The sequence below is a fragment of the Bemisia tabaci genome, chromosome 2 (assembly GCF_918797505.1).
Source record: "Bemisia tabaci chromosome 2, PGI_BMITA_v3".
Lineage (NCBI taxonomy): Eukaryota > Metazoa > Arthropoda > Insecta > Hemiptera > Aleyrodidae > Bemisia > Bemisia tabaci.
In genome coordinates, this window is record NC_092794.1 from 18,036,567 (window position 1) to 18,058,769 (window position 22,203).

General features: G+C 39.1%; 2 protein-coding genes across 4 annotated transcripts in view; both read left to right on the top strand.

Annotated features, from left to right (window-relative positions):
- LOC109030459 (UDP-glycosyltransferase UGT4) overlaps window positions 1-10,440 on the top strand; it is a 72,522-nt gene extending 62,082 nt beyond the window's left edge. For all 3 annotated transcript variants that reach the window (XM_072296808.1, XM_019041430.2, XM_019041431.2), the window contains exons 2-7: window positions 119-439; window positions 2,537-2,851; window positions 5,176-5,450; window positions 6,466-6,688; window positions 7,515-7,734; window positions 9,454-10,440. In XM_072296808.1, the coding sequence (XP_072152909.1) occupies window positions 187-439; window positions 2,537-2,851; window positions 5,176-5,450; window positions 6,466-6,688; window positions 7,515-7,734; window positions 9,454-9,757 (1,590 nt within the window). In that variant the 5' untranslated portion in view covers window positions 119-186 and the 3' untranslated portion in view covers window positions 9,758-10,440. The remainder of the gene's footprint in view (window positions 1-118; window positions 440-2,536; window positions 2,852-5,175; window positions 5,451-6,465; window positions 6,689-7,514; window positions 7,735-9,453) is intronic.
- A 147-nt stretch (window positions 10,441-10,587) lies between these two features.
- LOC109030461 (uncharacterized) lies at window positions 10,588-19,994 on the top strand. The gene is made up of 4 exons (XM_019041433.2): window positions 10,588-10,893; window positions 11,444-11,634; window positions 15,291-15,841; window positions 18,771-19,994. The coding sequence occupies exons 2-4, from the start codon at window positions 11,529-11,531 to the stop codon at window positions 19,320-19,322; spliced, it is 1,209 nt and encodes a 402-aa protein (XP_018896978.2). The 5' UTR covers window positions 10,588-10,893; window positions 11,444-11,528; the 3' UTR covers window positions 19,323-19,994.
- Window positions 19,995-22,203: the final 2,209 nt, after the last annotated feature.

Sequence of the window (22,203 nt, forward strand, 5' to 3'; positions counted from 1 at the left end):
GTTTTCCATCCATCGGCTGTAACTTTTCCTGACATACATGACCGACAATTTCGCAGATCCTAATAACGCAGATCAGATCATTTTTTCTTGTGATTTTTTATTCTCTTCCCATTTTCAGATTTGAACTTGCCTTACCTACTGGTAAACTAGAATTATAGACCCTTGACCCTCTGCAATACAATCAGAATGCACTTTCGAGGAACCATTCTATTAACGGCCTTGATCATCTCGTTGTATCATCTTCCTTTGGAGGGCGCTAGGATTCTTGTCTCATTGCCGATGCCGTTCAAAAGTCAGACCATGGCGCTCTCTGTGCTGGTAAAGGAACTCCTGGCTCGTGGCCATGAGGTAACCATGATCACATCAATTCCTATGGAGCAAAATCTGGCCAATTACCAGGAAATTCTCTTGGATTCGAAGCTGTTTGTTTTGCCGGAAGGTACGTTGATTCGTCACCCCCCCCCCCCCTACACACACATAGAAAGGCCAATAATTCATTCATATGCATATCGATGGTGAAAGTGCAGCTAGGTGCGTATCTCGATTTTTGACAGTTTTGAGTTAGCTGCATAAATATGTTGATGGAGATGTCATCTATCTGCCTGCAAGATATTATAATCGAAAAAAATCGGGAAGTCACCTAAAACCGAAGAATTTTTTTCGCATATCTCGGGCTTAAGTGCAGAAATGCGTATCTCGTTCTGGCTCCTTCATTTTATCCGGCGCGCCTCACGCACAACGCGCGATCCTCGGCGTTTCCCGCCAACATCATATATATCAGCTGATCAGCTGTTCTGTGTTTTTATTTATTTTCAGGAATTCGCTGGTTCTGAAAAGTTGCTAAATGCTTATCACTCGAGAGCCCCTCAGTATAATTTTTTTAAAGGTACCTATCACTAGCGGCGCGCGGCGCTCATGTCCATCATTCACTCTCTGGGCCAATGCAATCATGAACTGACAGTTCATCACAACGGTCAGTTTTATTAGAGTCAATCGAGTCGAGAAACGCTTGTCCTACCGTATTGGATCAACTAAGGCTTGTAATCAAGTTTTAAGTGTGAATAAACTCTATTTTAATTCGCGAATCTCGACATTTCTGCCGTATTTTCTAACAGTTCGAGAAAAAATTCAAAATGGTGACGGAGTCTGAAAAAGCATCTCATTCCTGCTATCTTCAAGAATTATTACCCTTCTACTGACAATAAGGAGGAATGAAGACAGTTTTTTACTCTCCTGGAAAATCGTGTTCTCTGGGATACGCACTTCTGCACTTTCACCATCGATATGTAGCAGGCAAATAGTGAAATCAGGCATTTTGTCAAATGCCTAGACAGATAGTCAAATTTTGACGGTCTACAAAATTTTGTAAATTTATGGCGAAGAGCTTACGATTTTTCTCTATTTTTGGGAAAATAACTCATCAAGAATACGAACTCTTTCTGTTTCTTCCTCTTCAATTGCTTCTCATATTTTTAAACGTTGAAATTCCAAAAATTCTGTATTTTACGACATGCTGAAAATTTCAAGATCAGTATCTCCTCAAAATTATTTTGTCTGAAATTAGGAAAAGAATCAGAATTTCAATCCAATTAAGTTAGAATATTTGACTATTTGCCTAGGCATTTGACAAAATGCTGATTTTACTATTTGCCTGCGACAGATATACCAAGGACAAGTACGATTCACTGTAATAATTTTAATGTGCGCTTATCTTATTATGTATTTCCATCCGTGCATTGCTACACATGAAAAAAAGAAGTAAGAAAGAAAACAAATAAATAGGGTGTGCGATAAGTATGGATGGATACTAATTGATACCCCAAGAGCGATTACAGACATTGGCATGAGGTTTATTAGATGGAACCTCCTAAATTAAACATACGCAATTTTTTCGCCGAGGGGGCCACTTCCGAAACGGGAGCCCCCTCATTGGAAAAAAACACACAAAGATAGAAGGTCACAGCCCTCTTCACCCCCCCCCCCAAAAAAAAACAAAGAAATCCTATATTAATTTGAAGCAGTTTTGTCCAAACCGCACATCAATCAATATCTGCACCCTTCCTGAAGATATTAACGTGTATCACACAGGGTGAGCAAAAAATCCCCAACCCCCCGTCCTCTATCTTTGAAACGCATGCAGGTAGCAAAGCGATCGAGGATGTTTTTAGGTCAATGAGAGCTACTTTTTGGCACAGCCGAAATCTCGTAAGGGGGGGGGGGAGGTGCACCCCCCGCAAAAGGTGCAGACTAACTCAAAATTTTCAAATACAAATACTCTTGCCTTTTATTGCTCACACTCTCTAGTCCTCTTCTCTTTCCCAGTCTCTCTAAAATTTTTAGAGCCCGAAGTTCAGAAACTGAACACGAAAAATAAGGAAAAGTATAGGCTCCCTCGAGATTTGAAAGTGATTTGCACATTATTTTTTACGAACGCATCGATAATCAATTGTTTTGTTTGTGTAAAAAAATCTGTTTTAAAGATCTACGAACTCGACTGTTTTTCACTTAAGATCTGATTTTCGCCAATTTTGGACAGATTACAGTTTTGTTGATCTCACGGAGATGTCCCGTTTTCGGAGTATCTACGACAGATGGCGCATAATCGCTGACTGGACACAGGCAGCATTTGCGTCTGAACCTCTTCAGAAGCTCATATCCTCCTCTGAACGTTTCGACGTCATCATGGGAAACTTCTTCACGCACCAGCAATCATTTCTCGCCCTCGGGCATCGATTCAATGCCCCTTTAATCGAACTGTGTCCGCAACACTTGCCTCTCTACACTGCCAGCTTCCAAGGGAACCCGTACACTTATTCTTATATACCGGATTATGAGCTTTCCTTCATTGAGCGTAAGTTCCCGTTAATAAATTAATGTAAATTATGATGTCAACACATGGTGAACCAAAAGTTTTGCACCGTCTTGTAACTGCGTTGCTAATCGAGCATTGAGTCGAAACGTTGGGGGTTTATCCAGGTCGAAGAAAACAATAATTTGATCCCTTCTAAGTGGAGAAACCGGCAGACTATAGACCCCTGAGGAAAGCACGGACTCTAACTTCCATTATGAGCTTTCCTTCATTGAGCGAGAGTTCCCGTTGATAAATTAATGCAAATCATGATATCGACACAGTGTGAACCAAAAGTTCTGCATCATCTTGTAACTGCGTTGCTGATCGATCTATTGAGCCGAAACGTTACGTTGGGGGTTTATCCAGGTCGAAGAAAACAAGCATTTGATCCCTTCTAAGTGGAGAAACCGGCAGACTATACACCCCTGAGAGTCGCACAGACTCTGTTTTTTTTTTCAAATAGCAACCCTCATTTCAAGATACACCCATTGAAATTGGCTTAAAAAAGAACATTTGTGGCGTAAAATTCAAGCCTACTCCGTTGCTTTAACATGTCGGCCGTTTAAAGTTCAAAATGGCTAGTGAAGCTATCTTGGCAATCTATGAATGGACCACTAGACAAGGTACGAATTTAAGCAATCTGATACATGTTTCTTAATCAGAATTTCACGTGAAACACGATTCTTACAACGAAAATTACTGAAACCAACTCCTAACAAAGATATTAACGTTTTTATTTCACATTGGCTACAAGGAATTTGAACTGCCCGCTCACAAGAAACTCAGAGCTCTACACGAGTCAAATCGCGCACTACAACGGTTTCAGCAAGCCTCTCAATCGAGCAATGTTCATTTTCCACCATGTGTTGTTCAAATTATAAGCTATTTGCTACAGCTGAGCCAAAGCGTCAAGATTGAGGTTGCCAGATTTTTACATCGCAGAGACTGTCATGATAACGTTTAGCGCGCGATGTGAATCACGTAGAGCATTGAGTTTTAATGAGCGGGTGGTTTGAATTCACACATCAAGAATCATCAAATATCTTAGTAAGGAGTTAATTGCGGTAATTTTCTATGTACGCATCGTGTTCTACGTGAAATTTTGGTCAAGAAACATGTATCAGAATGCTGAAATTCGTACCTTGTCTAGTGGTCCATTGCTTCGCTTGAGATCCGGAGAGCATTTGGGACGCCAATTGTATGAGTTTAAGATCAGTAATTCGAGATATACCCAATTATTTCCAATATGAGTGCCTTAATATGACAGGAACGGTATTTTCCCGGGAAAATTGCATCATTTTTGAGTTATCTTTTTTCCGAATTATTAAAATATCCAGGGTGGCCTAGACCTACCATACCAGGCCTCTTGCGGTTAATGTACGAGTAGGTCACATGAAGTCTAGGACCGCGGGGGCGATTCAGGAATCGACCCCAAGGAATCTAAAATTCACGGGGTCGGAGCACCCCCGGATCTCCTTGAGGGGTAAAAGCAAGGAAGGAGGGGTCCGTAGTTCAGAGGTCGGGATTTTTGTCGAGATTTTGAAATTATTTCATCGGAGTCAGATTTTACGGAAAATTTTAATTTAAATCAGCACCATGAAATCCAAAATCGGCCCATTCGTGTCCGAAATACTGATCTTTAAAGATGAAGACAGCAGAGCTCCCTTTCAAAAAATGCAAGTTCGATAAATTAACGTGGACACTCGGAAAAAAATGTGTTTTCATGAGTAATCGACCCCAAGGAATCCAGGAGGTCTTCAGTCATCCCCGGAGTTTTCTCTGGTGAACTATCGTAGGAATCATAAAACAATTAATTTTTAAGTTTAGCCCCCCCCCCCCCCCCCGTACCCCACCAGAGAAGCCTCTGAGGACGATAAGGGACGGCCTTCATAGTCGGATTACTTGGGGTCAATTACCTATGAACCCACTTATTTTCCGAGTCTCTACGTCAATTTAGTGAACTTGCGCATTATCTGAAAGGGGGTTGTGTCCCCAACATTTAGGGGTCGGTATGTCGGATGCGGATGGGCCGATTTTGGATTTCGTAGTGCCGATCTAAGTCAAAATTTATCGTGAAGTCTGCTTCCGATTAAATTATTTCAAAATTTTGACATGAATCGCACTTTTTTAAGTACAAACCTCTCGATTACTTCCCCGAGGGATATGCCGGGAGGGGCTTCGGAACTATGAAATTCGCATTTCTTGGGGTCGATTCCCAGTTTTCACCCCCAACGGCCTGAATTAACCGGAAAAAGGCCTTGTACGGTAGGTCTGGATCACCCTGTATAATCGCATTATTATTTCGAAAGTATTTCATCCCCCAGATCTGTCATTCGTGGAACGTCTGCATAACACTATATGGGGCCTATACACACAACTGGGAATCATATGGTATACGCTACCAAAGCACGAGAAGATATTGAAGGAATATTTGCACTACCCCGGAGTTGAGACTCGACCACCTTTGCGGGATATGATTCGCAACATTTCCTTAGTTCTGGTTGGCTCTCACCATTCTTTTCACCCACCGAGACCTTACGCTCCAAATATCATTGAAATCGGAGGGTTTCATCTGAAATCACCAGCCGCCCTGCCTTCGGTAAGAAAATCATTTTAGAGATGAGGCAGCGTTCATAAATTAGCAAATTACGTAAAGTTCTAAAGGGGGGTGGTGTCAGTGCTAGCGTTATACCCTCTCCTCTCGTAAAAAATACAAAATCTTAAGAAAGTTCGCGCTGGCCGCCCAACGATCTCGGCTGGTCGCAAGTCTACGGTACCTACAATTAAGAACACTTCATTTTATCGAGGCATATATATGGGCGGGAAGGAGCACTTGTCCGAAAAAACCTCGATATTAGGAATTGACACACTGAATAGAATAATATGTTGTTTTAGCACCTGGGATGTCAAAAATGTGTCTAGTGATCCCAAGAGGCTGTCTTTACTGCTCCCGCAGTTAACTTTACATCCTAGGAATGCAAATTTAACTGCGTGGGAAATCAAGGCAGCATCTTAGGATCACCAGACACATTTTTGACATCCTAGGTGCTAAAACAGCATACCATTTTTTTCAGTGCAGAAAGGAAACTTCAATAGGCATCCATTACATGATTATCTATGTAATTTTGGCTGCTGGATCCGAAAATGATCTTCGTTCTTCTCCAACGTGCACGGATTTTCCGGAAATTGATTTTTCTTCAGAAAAGCTCGATTTTTCGGAAAAATTCCGATTTTTTCGGGGACAATCGACCCTGGCCAAGCAAAACGGAGTCATTTTCGGACTCAGTGCTAAAAATATACGCAGGAACAGTTAATAATATTCGAAGGAAAATTCCAAAAAAATTGTTTTTTAGTCGACCAGCGTTATCGAAGCGGCGTTACTCCATTAAGCAGTTATCTTTTCGAGTCAAAAATTGTTCGGATAATCTTTTTCTTTTTCCTATCATAGGAGTTTTTATTATAAGATCGTGGAAGACTTCAGCTTGAAGAATACGATTAATTTAATTTGCAATGGCAATCACATCATACCATCGTCTTCGATTACCTTCAACTTCTTTAGGTAATACTTTATGATGTCTATCCCATTCGATAATCAAGCTTCAATTTTTCATCAGGACTTGCAAAGTTTCATGGATTCTGCATCAGAGGGTGTGGTGTTCGTGAGTTTTGGAACTTGGATTAAGGCCGATATGATCTCTGAAGAGCATAAGAGGGCACTCGTATCAGTATTTAAATCTCTCAAACAGCGAGTTCTCTGGAAATGGGACAATACTGAGGCATGCGGAAACTCTTCCCAAATATTAATTAAGAAATGGCTGCCTCAGCAAAGTATTCTTGGTAAGTTTCGGGTCTGGTACGGTTATTTATTCATTGAAATCTTCACCACTTTTGATTTAATGTTGCACATCAATGAACGCTAAGGTGAGCACGGGTCGTAACCATAGTCATTCCGTACACTGAAAAAAAGTATGGTTTGAGCGACAGTGCAATGAATATACGGTAAGCGCCAACAGACTATGCTGCCGTGCTAAGAAAAAACGCCGTATGAACCTTCAAGCGTTGCCAAATTTGCTTTGATACAACACGAATTTCCTGGTAAACTCATTAATATTTTCCTTCCAATTTTTCAGATAATTTTGTTTGTAATTTCGCCGAGAGTCCCTGAAAATTTCAAGGAAAAATGTTCATAACCTTCCTCAAAAATAAACATTTTATCAAAGGAAATTTGGCAACCCTCGAATGCTCATACGGCGTTCTTTCCTAGCACGGCAGTATGGTAGCGGAGATCATAACTCTACCTATTCGCATCCGTCAAAATTACGGAATGCTACCAGATTTCTGGTCATCTTTACCTCAAAGTATCCCTTTGTCAAAAATCAAGTAGACTATAGTGTGTGTTGCGCGAATGCGCTACCACTTTGCCATTCAACGCTCGCACCAGGATGCCCTGAATTCACGCTATTTGGGGTACCTTAACTAATTCGTCCGTCGTTGGTGATATTTACGCTCTGATCTATTCACTCAGAGTACGGCGCGAAATTCGCCCTGGATTTTTTTTTTCACGCCGGCTATTCACTCAGAGTAAATCATTGATTTTTAGCAGTGGTTTTATGGAACTTTTAACGAGTAGAGAGCCCAAAATATATGTTGAGATATGTTACAGAACACCCGAACTGCATTCTTTTCCTGACCCATGGTGGTTTACACAGTTTGATCGAGGCGATCCACTTCGGAGTGCCCCTCATCGGAGTCCCGTTTATGCTCGATCAGTTCCACAACGTTGAGTACATACAGCAGTCCGGAATCGGCCTTAAATTGGAATACAGACATTTGACCTACAACAGGCTGCAGAATGCTGTATCGACTATCTTAAACACACCCTCGTGAGTTATTATACATATAATTCTGACCAAAGGGCCTTCCAGTGGCGTAGCTAGGAATTCTTTATGGGGTAGGGGGTCAATTTACATTATTTTGTGTACGTCCCTGATAATATTTGAATCACTAAGTACAAAAAGGGCACATGTCCAGAAAACCAAATTGTTCAGGAGACACGAAAAACTGTTTATTTCGTGGTAGATATTTTTTAAGCATAACGACTTTCCAAAAAATATCTACCACGAAATAAACAGTTTTTTGTGTCTCCTGAATAATTAGGTTTTCTGGACTTGTGCCCTTTTTGTATTTAGTGATTCATTTTATGTCTGCCCTTCAAAAGTAAAAAAAAAAATGTACAGCTAAACGAGGCTAAGGGGGAGGGGGGCAGACCCCCTGGACACCCCCCTTGTCTATATGCCCCTGCGGCCTTTACCAGTCAACTGATGAAATAGTATTGTCAACATACCTAACTCTAGTGGCGCTACACTGCTACATATCGACGGTGAACCTATGAGACCACGTATCCCGTTTGCAATGAAAAAAAAAATCGTTTAAAAATCTCCACTCCCAATTTATTTTTTTGATGGAGAACAACTATCATTCCTTAAAATATTCACTGAGTTTTCCTCGGACTGAGAGGAAAAATCACAGAAATTGTCAAGAATTGACGTTGTGTAGTTTTCGGTTTTACAAAATGAAAATTGACAGGAAGTCTGAAACGTAGCAAACTAAGATGCTATGTTTGGTAGTCTCACCGTCGATATGAGCTCAGCTTACATAGGGTGAGCACGGCCACCGATAATAAAGACGTTTTTACCATTAATCGGTAGTTTTACACCCAAGGGTAAAATTAGCAAATTAGTGGTGAAAATACCACCACTAATGGTTATGACTGTTATCAATCCATAGTTCATATGGAATACCACTACATGGTAATTTTAATCTCAGGGGACCTTCTTTTTTCCTTAGGATTATTTTTCCTTTAGGGAATTTTAACCTTTCCCCTCGGTGTACGGGGAGGAGAGGCAATTCATCTCCTAATCATATACCTAACCATGAGATGGTGATAATTCGAAAATAAATTTAGTTTTTTTTTTTTTTTTATCACCTACCTACTCTCCGAGAAATTAGATTTTTCCAAAAACGCGTTCCTACGCTACAAGTGACGCCTGTGATCAGTGGCCAACGAATAAGTATATAAATCGCCTTCAATTTGAAATGATGCAATGTAAATCATTCGAGATTAGGCAATCCTCACTTTGTCATTTCGGGTTTCAAATCAATCAATTCGGGAAGCATGCTAAGGCTCTGTTACATTGAGGCCACTTACACTAACAATCTACACTGAAAAAAAAAAGCAAAACAAAACAAAAAAATCGTGAAGTAAACCCAGGTGTTACCTCAGCAACTTTTTTCCCCGCTAGCCCAACTGAAGTGTTGCAAGTGTATTGTATGAAAATGAAATTATCACACAAAAATACATAAATAAAAAAAATGGTAATTATCGGAGGCGATGATAATTTTTTTGAAACTTAAAATCAATAAGCATGTATATTTAGAGATCACTACTGAAATAGTAAAATGATGTTTAAAAATATCCATGAAAATGATGGATAGCGAATTCGAGCTGAAAGAAAACGCATCCTGACTCACTGGGTAAAAATGAAAGACTGTATTCACAAGGTTTCAGCTTTTTACTATTTTATTTTTTCGGTATTTTTTAGCTTCTACAAGCGAGTTAAGGAACAATCCAGCATTTTACACGACCAGCCACAGACACCACTCGAGCGGGCAATCTACTGGGTTGAATACGTCATCAGGCACAAAGGAGCTCATTACCTAAAACCAGCATCAGTTTACTTACCATTCCACCAGTATATTTTATTAGATATAATCGCAGTCATTACCATAGCGCTCACACTATTCTCAGTCTTCTTATGGAAAATTATCAAATTCTTGTATTCCTATTGTGCCAAACACAAACCACAGGAGTCTAATCTCAGAAAACTTCTGAAGAAACGGAGCTAAGTAATAACTATAACTGAAAGGAGGAAAATTATAAATGTATTTAGGAAATGGAATACAAATAAATTACAAATGTTTGTGGAGCTGTAACCAGGCAAGTCATCGAATGCAATGGGACCTTATTTTCAAAAAATGGACTACATTGTAGCACCTACGTAGAGTTCAATCAATTTATTTTAGGATTAGACGAACCTTCATGACCTGCGATGAAACATTTGCCATACATCGAATTCGAGGATGATGCATGCCCAAAACAAATTGTTATTCACGATTTGCACATCTAGACATTGCGCAAAATTGCACCGTTAACACGTCTTATGTTGATGAAATTTCACGAACAGCTTTATCAATTTAAGTCTGTGCACAGTTATATACGAGTGTTGCCAAGTATGCGACTGATGCGTTTATGTTTACATGACTCTAAAGTTTTTCTGCAAATTTTTACTTGTATTTCTGTTAAAAAAAAACAAAATTGCTTACCTAAGTTATTTAGTATTCTACTAAAATGTTTTTGAAACTATGTCCGACAAAAGCTAAAGTAAATCTCTTGTGATTTCCCATAAGTTCAGTAAGTCGAAGTGATAAAACAATTTCGTGGAGTCTTTGCTATACTTAAAATTTTTGTAAACAAATATTTTTTGTTGAGTCGAGTAGAAAAGATTCATAAATTTTAAAAATTGCTCATACCCCCTGAGAGTAAATTTTGATCGCAAAACTGATTAAATTCCTATATTTATAGAAAAATACAGCAAAAATTGACATTGTGCCATGTTCAATTGCAGCAAATTTAAAAGGCTCAGTTTTAGGTAAAAAATAGTATACACTAGTCTAAAGGAAAGTTGTAACCGTTTCTACACTAAATTTCCTTGCGGAATGACGGAAATATGAGAACATTTATCTGAGAATCTTGCAACTGTAAATTCTTCGGCACGACGAAAAATTCGATGATTTCATTGTCCACATGATGACTGTTTGCTATCTTATGAGATTGACCCCGGAACGTAATATATAAAACAGAGGGCAGTGCAATTAAGCACTCACTATACTCGCATTTCTTATTCCTCTTTTTGATAAAACAGTGTTGAACCAGTATTGACAGAACTGCATCTCAGTGAACACTCGGCTATTTACCAACACAGGTAAGAACTTCTCGTGTTTGTTCATGATTGTATTAAAACTTGCAATTTTAAAATTCAATATCCAACTTTCACATATCTCTCTCTGGACTAGGCAGGATTCTGATTCATCAATGTACTTGTTGCTACAAACATATATTCTAAATTTTGATTTGAGGCACCTATAGTGACATTATGATGACTTAGACGCACAGCAATTAAATGCTTGTCTTAAAAATCGAGTCACTTTAATTTTATACCTACTCGTTGAAATACACCATTGAGCTAATTTTTTTTTTTTTTTTTTTTTTTTTTTTTTAAATATATTATGTCGTCAACTGGATGTTTTAAACAATTGGGTACACCTACACATATGAAATTGTGTGCCGCGCACGAAAATTATTGATACGCGTATTTAAATCTGAAAATTATAATGAATTTGACCTTAAGAATTGTTTAAAGATATTATCACCCTTTGAGAGATTGTGATTGAATTAAATGGATGTGCGTTAAATCTTTCGGAAATCTCAAAATACTGTGATTACTTTCGAAAAGCCTCGGTTTCTTTTTCTAGGTACTTATTCCACCGTCAGTCCGGCGCCCTCTATAATGATTTTGGTTTAAATAACCGCAAAATTATTAAAATCAGGTGTCAAGAAATGGCGGAAATTAGGATGCAAAATCGTCACATACCTTATCCCCGTGTATTACAAGTTCGTCTGGCTCATGTGCTTGCTCTGATAGCACTCGCCTCTGTTCTCCCACGTGAGTATCTTTAGTAAAATGAGACCTCTATTGAATTGAAATTGGACCACATTTAGCAATTAAAAACTACAATATATAGCTCAGTTTAGAAATAACGTAGTTACCATTAGTTTCCCTATACACATAAGTGTTTTTACATTTGAGGCAGAAATTGTGGTTCCTAATTGAAAAATGCAGTCCAATTACTTTTGTGGACCCTAAAATAAATCCTGAACAAACGTATGTATTAAGATTTGCGCCTTTTGCGTTACCAACATTGTGCTAGGTATTTTTATGGTTGCTTTTGAGCGCATCATAAGTTAGCTGGCGCAGATTCAACTTAATAACTAGGTATTTTAACTATTTTTTAGTAGTCATTTTGTTTTGTCATCCGACACAATGCGAGAAGACTGTTCAAAATGTATAACATTTGATCGGTTTAGATTTTCACAAATAAATCGTTTTTTTACAGATTAAAGAGCGTAATTCCATTTCAGGGTTGCAAAATTGACTTTGACCGGTCAAATTTTCGTGAGAATATATTGGGACAGTTTGTGCTCAAAATCTAGCTGCTTTTTGCATGTAGTCAGAGGAAAAATCAGCGATAGATGTCCATGCGCGCAGACGTCCCCCGCAGTCCCCTAGTAAAAGTACGATTTGCAAAAGAAAATTGTATAACCTTAGTTACCTATATGTTCTTTCGTCTGAACAACGACGAATTATTTTGAACAGATATCGTAAAATCGTGATAGATATCGTCAGATATCGTGATATCGTAAAATTTTGAACCGAGGTCGATTGGTGAGCCTTTCATGTATAGAAAATTTAAAAATTGTACTATTCGGAATCATATGACGGTGATCGGCTAAGTTAAGAGTTAAGATGCTTAAAAAGGAGGAAAGAAAAAGAAAAAAGATATTTTGATTCTTGTTCATTGATTTACAACAACATCTTCTATCGTGAAAATTATAAGTTCTTCAAAGTCCATGAAATTGAAAGCGAAAAATAAGAGTATACCCTACCTTCATATATCCCTTCCTCCTTTCGTGACATTTCTGCGGACTGATTTTTAACGTTTAAAGACAAACTAATTGACAAAGAAGGCAAGGGACAATGGAGCGATTTTATTGGTTAAAACGGGTGGATATTAAAAAATAAAGAAATAACCATGGAGTAACCGTAAGGTCTCTCATTGGTTGCCGTTAATTAGTGTACAACTATCCTCATTTGAATCAGTGAGAACGAAAACACACCAACTGGGTAACTCGAAAATTAGGGCCGGATTAAGGGGTTGGCCACATGGGCTGCTGCCCATGGCGGCAAATTTAGGGGGCGGCAAAGTTTGCAATTTTTTTAAATGTGGGTATAAAAAAATCGGATTAAAAAAAAAAAAAATTATCAATGAGAAAAGGGGACGAAATCTCTCTTCCCTGAGAGTATAGTGATTTCTAATTTTGTCGTTCTCCTTGATACAAGAGACAACATCTTTAATTAGTCGAGTTAAGAGAGAAACTGAACACGCAATTTGGCTTGGAGCTCAGCGCAGAGAGGGATGATGACGAGGACTTGAGATGAAAAGGAAAAGCCCTCGGCGCGGCGGTCGCGGTCGGCATGTAACACATATTAGAGCCTACAAGACTGAATGAATACTTCACCCATTGCGCCGAACACAGTGCGGTCAGGAGCGGTTGGCGTGAAACGCATAGCGCCTACAAGACTGCAAGAATACCTCACGCATTGCGCCAAACACAGCGCGATCAGCGCCGCGGCGCAGCGGCGGAAGTTAAAATTATTAAACCACATTTGTTCTTTCGTAATTTTTTGGTTTATTTCTTAAAAATGAAGAACCTTGTCCACACAAAGATAGGTTTACAAAAATTAACTTTTGCGCAAAGTTCCGTGAAATTTTACTGGTAATGTTTACATGATTTTCGCAAAAAATGTATCCAACACGAGTAGATAAACGCGTCTTATGCACCCCTTTCCCTCCGTCACGCTCACTTGATGGTTTTTATTGATGTTTCAAAACGAATGAGAAGAGGGCGGCAAAATACAGGCGGCCCATGGGCGGTAAAGTAGGTATATCCGGCCCTGTCGAAAATACTCAATTTCCATTGAAGACAATTAATTTACAGACAGGTCATTGAAGTTAGCGCGTCTGTTCCAACTTGGACCTTCGAAGTGGCCATAAGTACTTGTCTTTCGGCAGCAAAAATCTTTTTCTTAACTAACTTCTTCACCTATTGTGCAGTTTTATTTTTGTCTTCATTATTTTCATTTTTCCAAGTTGGTGTGTTTTCGTTCTCACTGATTCATTTATCCTTTGCAACCATTTGCCTCCACCAACAGGATTGCTTCGTCCATCAATTTCAATAATGAGACCGCTGCATCCCCCATGTGTGTGATAAGACAAATCCATCGATAATCGCAAAACCAACTGAACCACGTTCGGCAGAAAGGAACCAAGCCACAATAGCTATTACCAAATTTAATTAGGGAATTTAATTTTTTACACGGAAATGGCTGTGTGGATTTTTCCTTTGCAAATGTCAGTGAATTTTCTGCACAGTGTGAAGCAAATTCCTTCTAACTTTCAAAAAAGCCCGCACAAGTGTTTTCTTGTAAAAAATATAAATTGCTCATAGTCAAATTTGGCAATAGCTGATGTGGCTTGGTTCCTCACTGCTAAACGCAGTCACCCAAGTAGCAGTGATTGCGATGAATAGCGATTTTATCGGTTGGTTATCGCGATTATATCGGTGGCAATATATCTGGTTCTTATCGCATTAAAAATCGCGATATATGGCGATTAAATCGCAACTTTTGGTTCGATGAAATCGTGATCAATTTTTATCGATAAAGTTTCCATTTATCGCGATTTTTATTTCGAAAATATCGCGATAAATTGTCAGGCGATAAAAGCGCGATTTTTTCGCGATAAGATTGAGGATAATCGCTCCCGGACGACCGCCAAAGAGATGGGCATAGAGCTGCCTTTCATCCCCGGAGAATTAACCCTCTCTCATCGCCATCTTATGTTATTTGTCATATTTATAATTTAGAGGCTAGACAAACAGGGTCACGGCCCTAGTCAGAAAGTAGAAGAAAAAGAAGAATAATCACTGAAAAAAAAATCCTCGGGGTTTTTAACAAGGTCCGTTGGTACCTTTACCATCTCCTTTTTTTATCAATTACTGGTAATTTTACCAAGACAGACTGGTAAGCTTACCTAAAAACCGGTATTTTTACTGTTTTTTTCAGGTAAGAATACCACTTTTATTCGTAATCAATTCCCGGTAACTTTGCCATTTTATCTCGGTAATTCTACCACAGTCGATAAAAAATATTGGCGTTTTTACCAAGGTCCAGTAAAATTACGGAGAAAGTTCAAAATTTTACCGAGATTTCTCGGTAAAATTACCAATTCCATAAATGGTAATTTTACCAAGAAAAAACTGGGGTCAAATAGAACCCTGAATCCTTGGTCATTTCACCCTTTTCTTAGTAAATACACCGAGATTTTTTTTTCAGTGATCGTTCAGATGTTGATGATCCTGGCGATTTTATTGCCGATAAAATCGCAATATATAGCGATTTTTCCGTTAAGAAATGCTACTTGGGTAGACTGCGCCGTGTACTGTGTACTTATTCTGACTTTCAATGACTTCCTCTCGCAGGTTCAACAGCTCAATTGTATATAAACCTCGACGGTTTCCAAGGAGCGCGTCAATCATCCCCGTGGGATTGCTTGTGTCCAGAGTGTCCATCCAACTCCGGTGATGCCCCTTCCAACACGAATGACCTCCCGACCGACCCATCCGAATCTCCAGCCAATTCTCTGCCCGACGGCGAGCACCCTCCACTGAACACCTACACAGCACCCGCGATGGGGCCTCCGGAGCTGACTGCAGACATCGACGAAAACGCCAGACAGAGGAACAACTCGCTTCTCTGCGAGTGCAATTTCAGGCCGATTGAGGTTTTGTACCTCCTGGCTGACAAGGCCAGAGGCATGAAAAGGTCACCGAAAGGATTCCAAAATGACCTCAATACCCTCGTGTCTACGTCGGGTGCCTCGGAGGCTGATGATATGAATAAACCCGTCTCGCCGAGCAGACCCAGAGGTAATCAGGGAAGTGCCGAAGATCAGCCCGGTCAGAATGCCGAAGATGGAAACGCTCCGGCCCAATCGAATCCTTCATCAGCGCCGGTAGATCCTGCAGAGAAGGTGAGATCTTTACTGGTTTGCGTCGATGTATGTAATGGAGATGTTGCATGTGTGAGGGATTTGCGACGATTTGACCATCGATTCTTATGTAAAAGTTCGCGAGAAACACGATGGTGCCACTGGTTTTCTCTGAAATCATCTCCCAAGCTCAAAAAAAGCTCTCAAAGTGAGGCCAAAATGGAGGGGATATCCCACCCTACCCTGAGAGTCCACCTCTACATCAAAACCAAACTCTCCATGCAAAGCTAGGGAGCAAATACATTAGCAGGGTTGCCGTGTTTTCAGTCTTGGAGTCCCCAAATAAAGTGGCAACCCTGCTAATGTATTTGCTCCCTATCTATGTATGGAGAGTTTGTTTTGATGTAGAGGTGGACTCTCAGGGTAGGGCGGGATATCCCCTCCATTTTGGCCTCACTTTGAGAGCTTTTTTTGAGCTTGGGAGATGATTTCAGAGAAAACCAGTGGCACCATCGTGTTTCTCGCGAACTTTTACTTAAGAATCAATGGTCAAATCGCAAATCACTCACACATGCGACATCTCCATTTTCTCCGAGTGTCAGAGGCGTTATATTCAGGGTGATCCCTAGTTGAACCGCCAGACTGCAGGAGAGTGTTATTCGGGTCGAATTAAGATTTTCTTCTTCTTTGGAATTTTTCAAAAAGTGCTCTTGAAGAGTTCTGCGAAATATATTTTTTTTTAAATTTATTTAGAAATGTACACTAATTGGAAGCATATTTTTGGATTGTGAGAGCTTTGTCGCAAAGTACACTTTGTAGATAGTTGATAGGTAAACATGAGCTAAGTTATTATTTCCCTGATAAAAATTTGCGATAAGAGCTGCGTGTCAAAATACCGTAGGAATTCTTATAGCCGGCTAAAGAAGGCTACAGAAAATCATATACATAGCTGGCTGTAGAATGCGGAGAAAATCATACGGCCGGGCTATACGAAGCGATAAAAAATTATGCAGCCGGGCTGTAGTTCCTATCGCCTGGCTGTTGCTTGCTCGCCATCGATTATAAAATGCTATAAAATAAATTGTGTAGAATTTCGTGTGCTTTGGAAATCATTAAGTTTGATACAGAGCCACCTTAATATTTACAAAACACACATTATATTTTCCTTAAATACATATTTTTTTTTCATCAATTAAAATGAGAATAGTCCATACAGAGTGAGCAATCATTTCAAAATCATGAGTTGAATAACGCTGACTCCGCCAGATTAAATATAAGAGCCTAAAATAAAGCGGAGCGGCGACGCACTGGCGCCTACAAACCTAACAGGGATACTTCACGCATTGCGCAACGCGTGAAGTATCCCTGTTAGGTTTGTAGGCGCCAATGCGTGTTCCGCGCTGGCTGCCCGCCTGCCACGGCGCTTGAAGCAACTATTTCACACCAGAGGTACTGCACAGTATCATACGAAACTGAAGGCGCTCTAATATATTAGTAATGGCAGGCATCCGTCAAAAGTACGGCGGAGCTCTCCTCGCAAAATAAATCAAGATACTACGGCCCAAAAAAGAGCAGTATTCCAAAAACTCACTAAGTCCTAGCATCCGTAATTAGTAACGTTTAGCATACACTTTATCGCCCGGCTGTTGCTTAATCGCCATCGGCTATAAAAGGCTATAAGAATTTGTGTTGCCGGCTATAGAAGCTATTGGAAATCTTACAGCCGGCTGTAGGTCTATGGTATTTTGGAACACAGATTCTACTGCCAATTTTTACCAGGGTTGATGAATCGTGAATGTTTTCCGGAAACTTCATCAGCATAACTTGCCTTGATTTTGCAATTGGGAAGCGAAATTTTTGGCTTGTCCATGAAAGCACCTATCTGCAAAGGGAACTAATGTCGTAGATGCAGTTTTTATAATTAGCTGGACGTAGTAGTTCACTGAGATAAAAAGTATGGTTTGAGCGACAGTGATATGAGTATGGTAAGCCCCAACAGAATGGTCGCAAAGACCCTCACTCTAATCGCATTCACTAAAAGTATGGCGAATGGTACCAGATGTCTTGTGAACTTTATTCTACGGTATACATACATAGGAGTCACTTTCACAGCGCTCTGCTCTGGCGCTCTGCGACGCGTAACCACCACAGTACTCGTCCTCCCAACCCGTCAGGGCGTTGGCACTCCTTCAATTCTCTTGACCCTACAGTATTACTACGTCATGAATGAAGCAAATTATTGACAGAATTCACCATATATACATTAAGCCGCTTTTATAGCGCCGCCTCGCGCTCTGCGACGCCCAATCGCCACTGTCCCCTATCCTCCCAGAGATCATTAGAGATCAGAATTCACCATACTTCTGGTAAAACTTGCCATACTTTTTATCAGCGATTCCTTGTTGCAAAATGTCCTAGTAGCAGAACAAATTTTCGTTTTTCTAAAAAAAAGTATAAAAAAAAAACATCTGTTATCTAAATGATCGTTTTATATAAAAAACGTGTAACGCTTATATAAAAAAAAATCAAAGTTCAGACCTGACCGTAATATATGAAAAATGATAAAAGCTAGATAAGGTAATTTTTTTTATACACACATTTTTTATTTTTTTTATATAACGCATGCATACGAAAGTGTTAAAAGTGAACCTTTTTATGTAACGATTATATAAAAAATAGGTCATCATTTTCGTGAGCTTTTCGCGAATTAGAAGAATTTTTAGTATGTTCCCGAAAAGCTCACGAAAATTATAACATTTTTTTATATAATGGTTACAAATGTTCACTTTTAACACTTTTTATGCATGCATTATATAAAAAAAATTAACTTTCGTACATAATATTTATCTTTTCCTTCTGTGGTTCTGCTACTAGGATGTAGTCCAATTTGTGTTCGGAAATGTTGGGGACTTTTCAAACAAATACACGCTTCAACAGATATATTGTATCAAATTCCTTTAATTTTCCTCAGGAAAGGCAGCGGCAATTGGCGCGGGCCTACAACGTGACCCCGCACTGCAACGGGCCCAACTCGGTGACCCCGACCCGGCTGAAGATGATGTTCCCCGACAAGGCGGACATGGGCCAGCGGAAAGATCCCTCGAGCAAGCCCTCCATGGTCCAAGTCAAAACCGAACCGGTTCGACCCGCACAACCGCGAACTACCACCACCCCCGCTCCGCAGAAACCACTCGCCATCCCTGCCCTTGTCACTAAACCGGAGTTCGGCGGCCTCATCCCTCAGACAGGACTTCCGGCGGAAACGAAGAAAAAAATAATCGCTGTACATTTGGCAACCATGCCGCATGATCGAAGAGTCCCGTTCCCCGTGGTGTGTATCATCCTTAAGTTTAGGATGGAAAAGAGTCTCGTGCCGGACAGCAAGAAGGCAAAGTTCCTCAAGTATAATGACGTCATCGATAATAATGGGCAGCTGAAGGGGGATCTCCAGACGTTGCATGATCATGTGATCGATGGGGCTTTCCTTCAGATGATCCCGTGGCAGATATTCGGACTATGGTGATGTGTCGAATAAACTGCCAACTGGGACATTTGAATTAAATTTTGCAATAAGGAATCACTAAGGCTCATTTTAGAAACAACATATATGCCATTAGTTCCCCTATGCAGAAAGGTGCTTTTATAGAAGAGCCAGAGATAGTGATTCCTTGTTGCAAAATGTAATCCATGTAATGATTTCACTCCTGACGCTTTTGGCGCATTTAAAACGAAATTCTACCTCGCGTTGGACAAATGAATTAAAGTTCGTTCTCTTCTATTTACAAATGCTGTGTGATTCATCCAGATTGACTTCAATGCAATTCCTCCGCTCTTAAGATGAAACATAGCTCTAATACACGTAACGGACTTGCATTTTTTTTAAAGTGCTGAAGGTATTAAATCCTTTTGACGCAATGATTAATATGCAAAGGTCTCTGAAGTTTCACAGTTTGTTCAGGAAATATACGTGTTCAGCCCCACGCTACACACATTTTATGTAAATTAAAAAATAGGTGAAAACCCGCATTTGATCATTTTTTATTGATTAAAATGGTAGTTAATAATGAAACTTTACTTTTTACTGCAATATTAACGTTGTACTATATTTGTCATGTATGAATAGCGTAAAACATTTTTTCATATGAGACACTGTGATATTTATTCTATCAATAAACTCTATTTTTAATCTGCAAAATTTAGTAATATTTAGTGCGCCTATTCATCCATGATTATTTATACCCTACCTATTAGAAATTTCCAACCGTCAAAAATAACACTTTGTTCGCTGATGGCGATCTCTATCTTCCAAGGTATTGGCTCTCTGAAGATTTGCCTTCCATACCTTCCAAGTTTAAATAAGTAAATTTGTCGGGAGTCTGTGTAACGAAACACTCCAAAAGTGTTGAAAAAATACAAGCAATGTACTTATTTGAGCTGTTCGCAATCTGTCACGGGACGGTGTTTTTATCGGCATTTTCACCGTGGCGAAAAAAAATTACACAGCACAGGTTCGTGGATTTTAGGAGCTTCAAGGGCATGCCAAAAATGCTTCATTCATCATTTGTTCTCCTCTTTCCCTAGCACTGGCTACCCAAGTAGTATTGTAGTCTTTGGCTAGTCCGGTGCTTTTCAAAAGTTTTTTTTTTTTTTTTTTTTTTTTTTTTTTTTTTTTTTTTTTTTTAAATTGATTGTAAATACGCAGTGTCGCCACGGAAAAAAATCTTTGGTGCTTATAGCCAGATAGTAGGTGACATTTACTATCTTGGATTCCCAGATTCGACCCCTGAGAACAATTTTGCTACAGCACAAATGTATGATCGTTAGAAACCTCAAACCGCGATCAGGTAGGCGTTGACAAGAAAGATGGTAATTCGCACCAACACTGCTGGGCGGGCGCGCCGTCCTCCATAGACGTCCCGCACAACCTTGCTGAGATAGACCTTCAAAGATGGTAAACTGACCCATCCGGATGTTTAGTGTATCAATCATGAAAGCAAGGAGAACCTAATATTTTGTGTTTTTAGCCATAAAGAGGAGTATTCTCTTGTGAAACGTACAGCTAAAAAAAATTGAATACAAAGGTGTGCAATGTCGAGATTCGCAGCTAGGGGATGGTGGAAAAGGGTTAATCGCGTAAATAAATTTCGAAATCGAGTAAAATGAGATTACAGTGCTTATTGTGAGGTGCTGTAGTTGTATCCGACCTATCCAATTTTTTGCCTTCCGCGGAGATTGAACCTGGGACCTATCTAACCCTAGCCGAAGGCCCTAACGATTGAGCCATACAGTATGATGAGAATCTTGACCGAAAAACCTGTACCTACATAGCTTCGATTTGAACGGAAAACCAGGATATTCAATCTACATTCTTCTGATTGGTTCATTCATTTTTCTAATTTTTGTATTTCATTTTATTTTTCAACGTTATTTCAGTTTTTTACTTTATAATTTATTTCGTTACTTCATTTTAAATTTTTTGACTTTATTTTTTTTCTTTACGTAATATAATTTTTCTTTGATTATTTCTTTTTTATTTATTTACTTTATTTCAATTTTTTCCTTTGTTTATTTACTGAATTTTAATGTTTTACTTTATTATTTTTTATTTACTTAATATTATTTTTCTTTGATTATTTATTCTTTATTTCTTCCCTGTGTTTTACCGTTACTTACTTTATTTTATTTCTTGCAATTTTCTATTTTTTTTTTTACTTTAATTCAGTCACTTCATTTTAATTTTTATACTTCATTAAAAATCTCTTCGTTGTTATTTATAACTGCATTTTATTTATCTATTTTTTCTTTTTTTCTTTTCGTGTCGAGAATCAATTCAAAATTTTCAAACTAGGGTTATTTTTATGATCGTGCCTCTAATAAGTGCCTCTAGCATTGGACAAATAAGCCCAAGCTACTTACTTGAACGAGTGAGATTATGTAGAATAGAAAATAAAAAAATTACCCCTCTAAAGTACTGAAGCCTTGACATGGTGTTAAATATAGTGCATGCCTAGCCTACTGGTAAACCTGGGATGTTGAGCTTAACGACAGCATACAATTGACAAGAAACATTGTTGAAACATTAGTAACAATTGATAAGTTTCTGCCATTTCCTTGGAATTTTGAATGTAGAAAAAAAAAATTGATTTTGAAAACTATTATCAGTACCAGGGGCCTTTGGCCGCTACGCTGCCGACAACCAATGCGGAAGAAAACAACATACGTAAAAAGTCGTAGAACAACCGTGTTCATTTTATCTCGGAGATTAATGGATTCAAATACCGTAAATGTTTTATTTTTGATCAATGTTTTTAAAAGATTACGCACTGTTATTCTAATGAGTTTCCGCAAATTTTCCTGAGTGATTTAAAATAGATAAAAGAAAATTTGACTTAAAACGCATAATA

Excerpts from the sequence above, each read along its gene's own strand:
- LOC109030461 (XM_019041433.2), top strand. The coding sequence starts at position 11,529 with ATGGCGGAAATTAGGATGCAAAATCGTCACATACCTTATCCCCGTGTA. Across the intron at positions 11,635-15,290 it reads ACTCGCCTCTGTTCTCCCAC|GTTCAACAGCTCAATTGTAT; the intron begins GTGAGTATCTTT and ends TTCCTCTCGCAG. Across the intron at positions 15,842-18,770 it reads CGGTAGATCCTGCAGAGAAG|GAAAGGCAGCGGCAATTGGC; the intron begins GTGAGATCTTTA and ends AATTTTCCTCAG.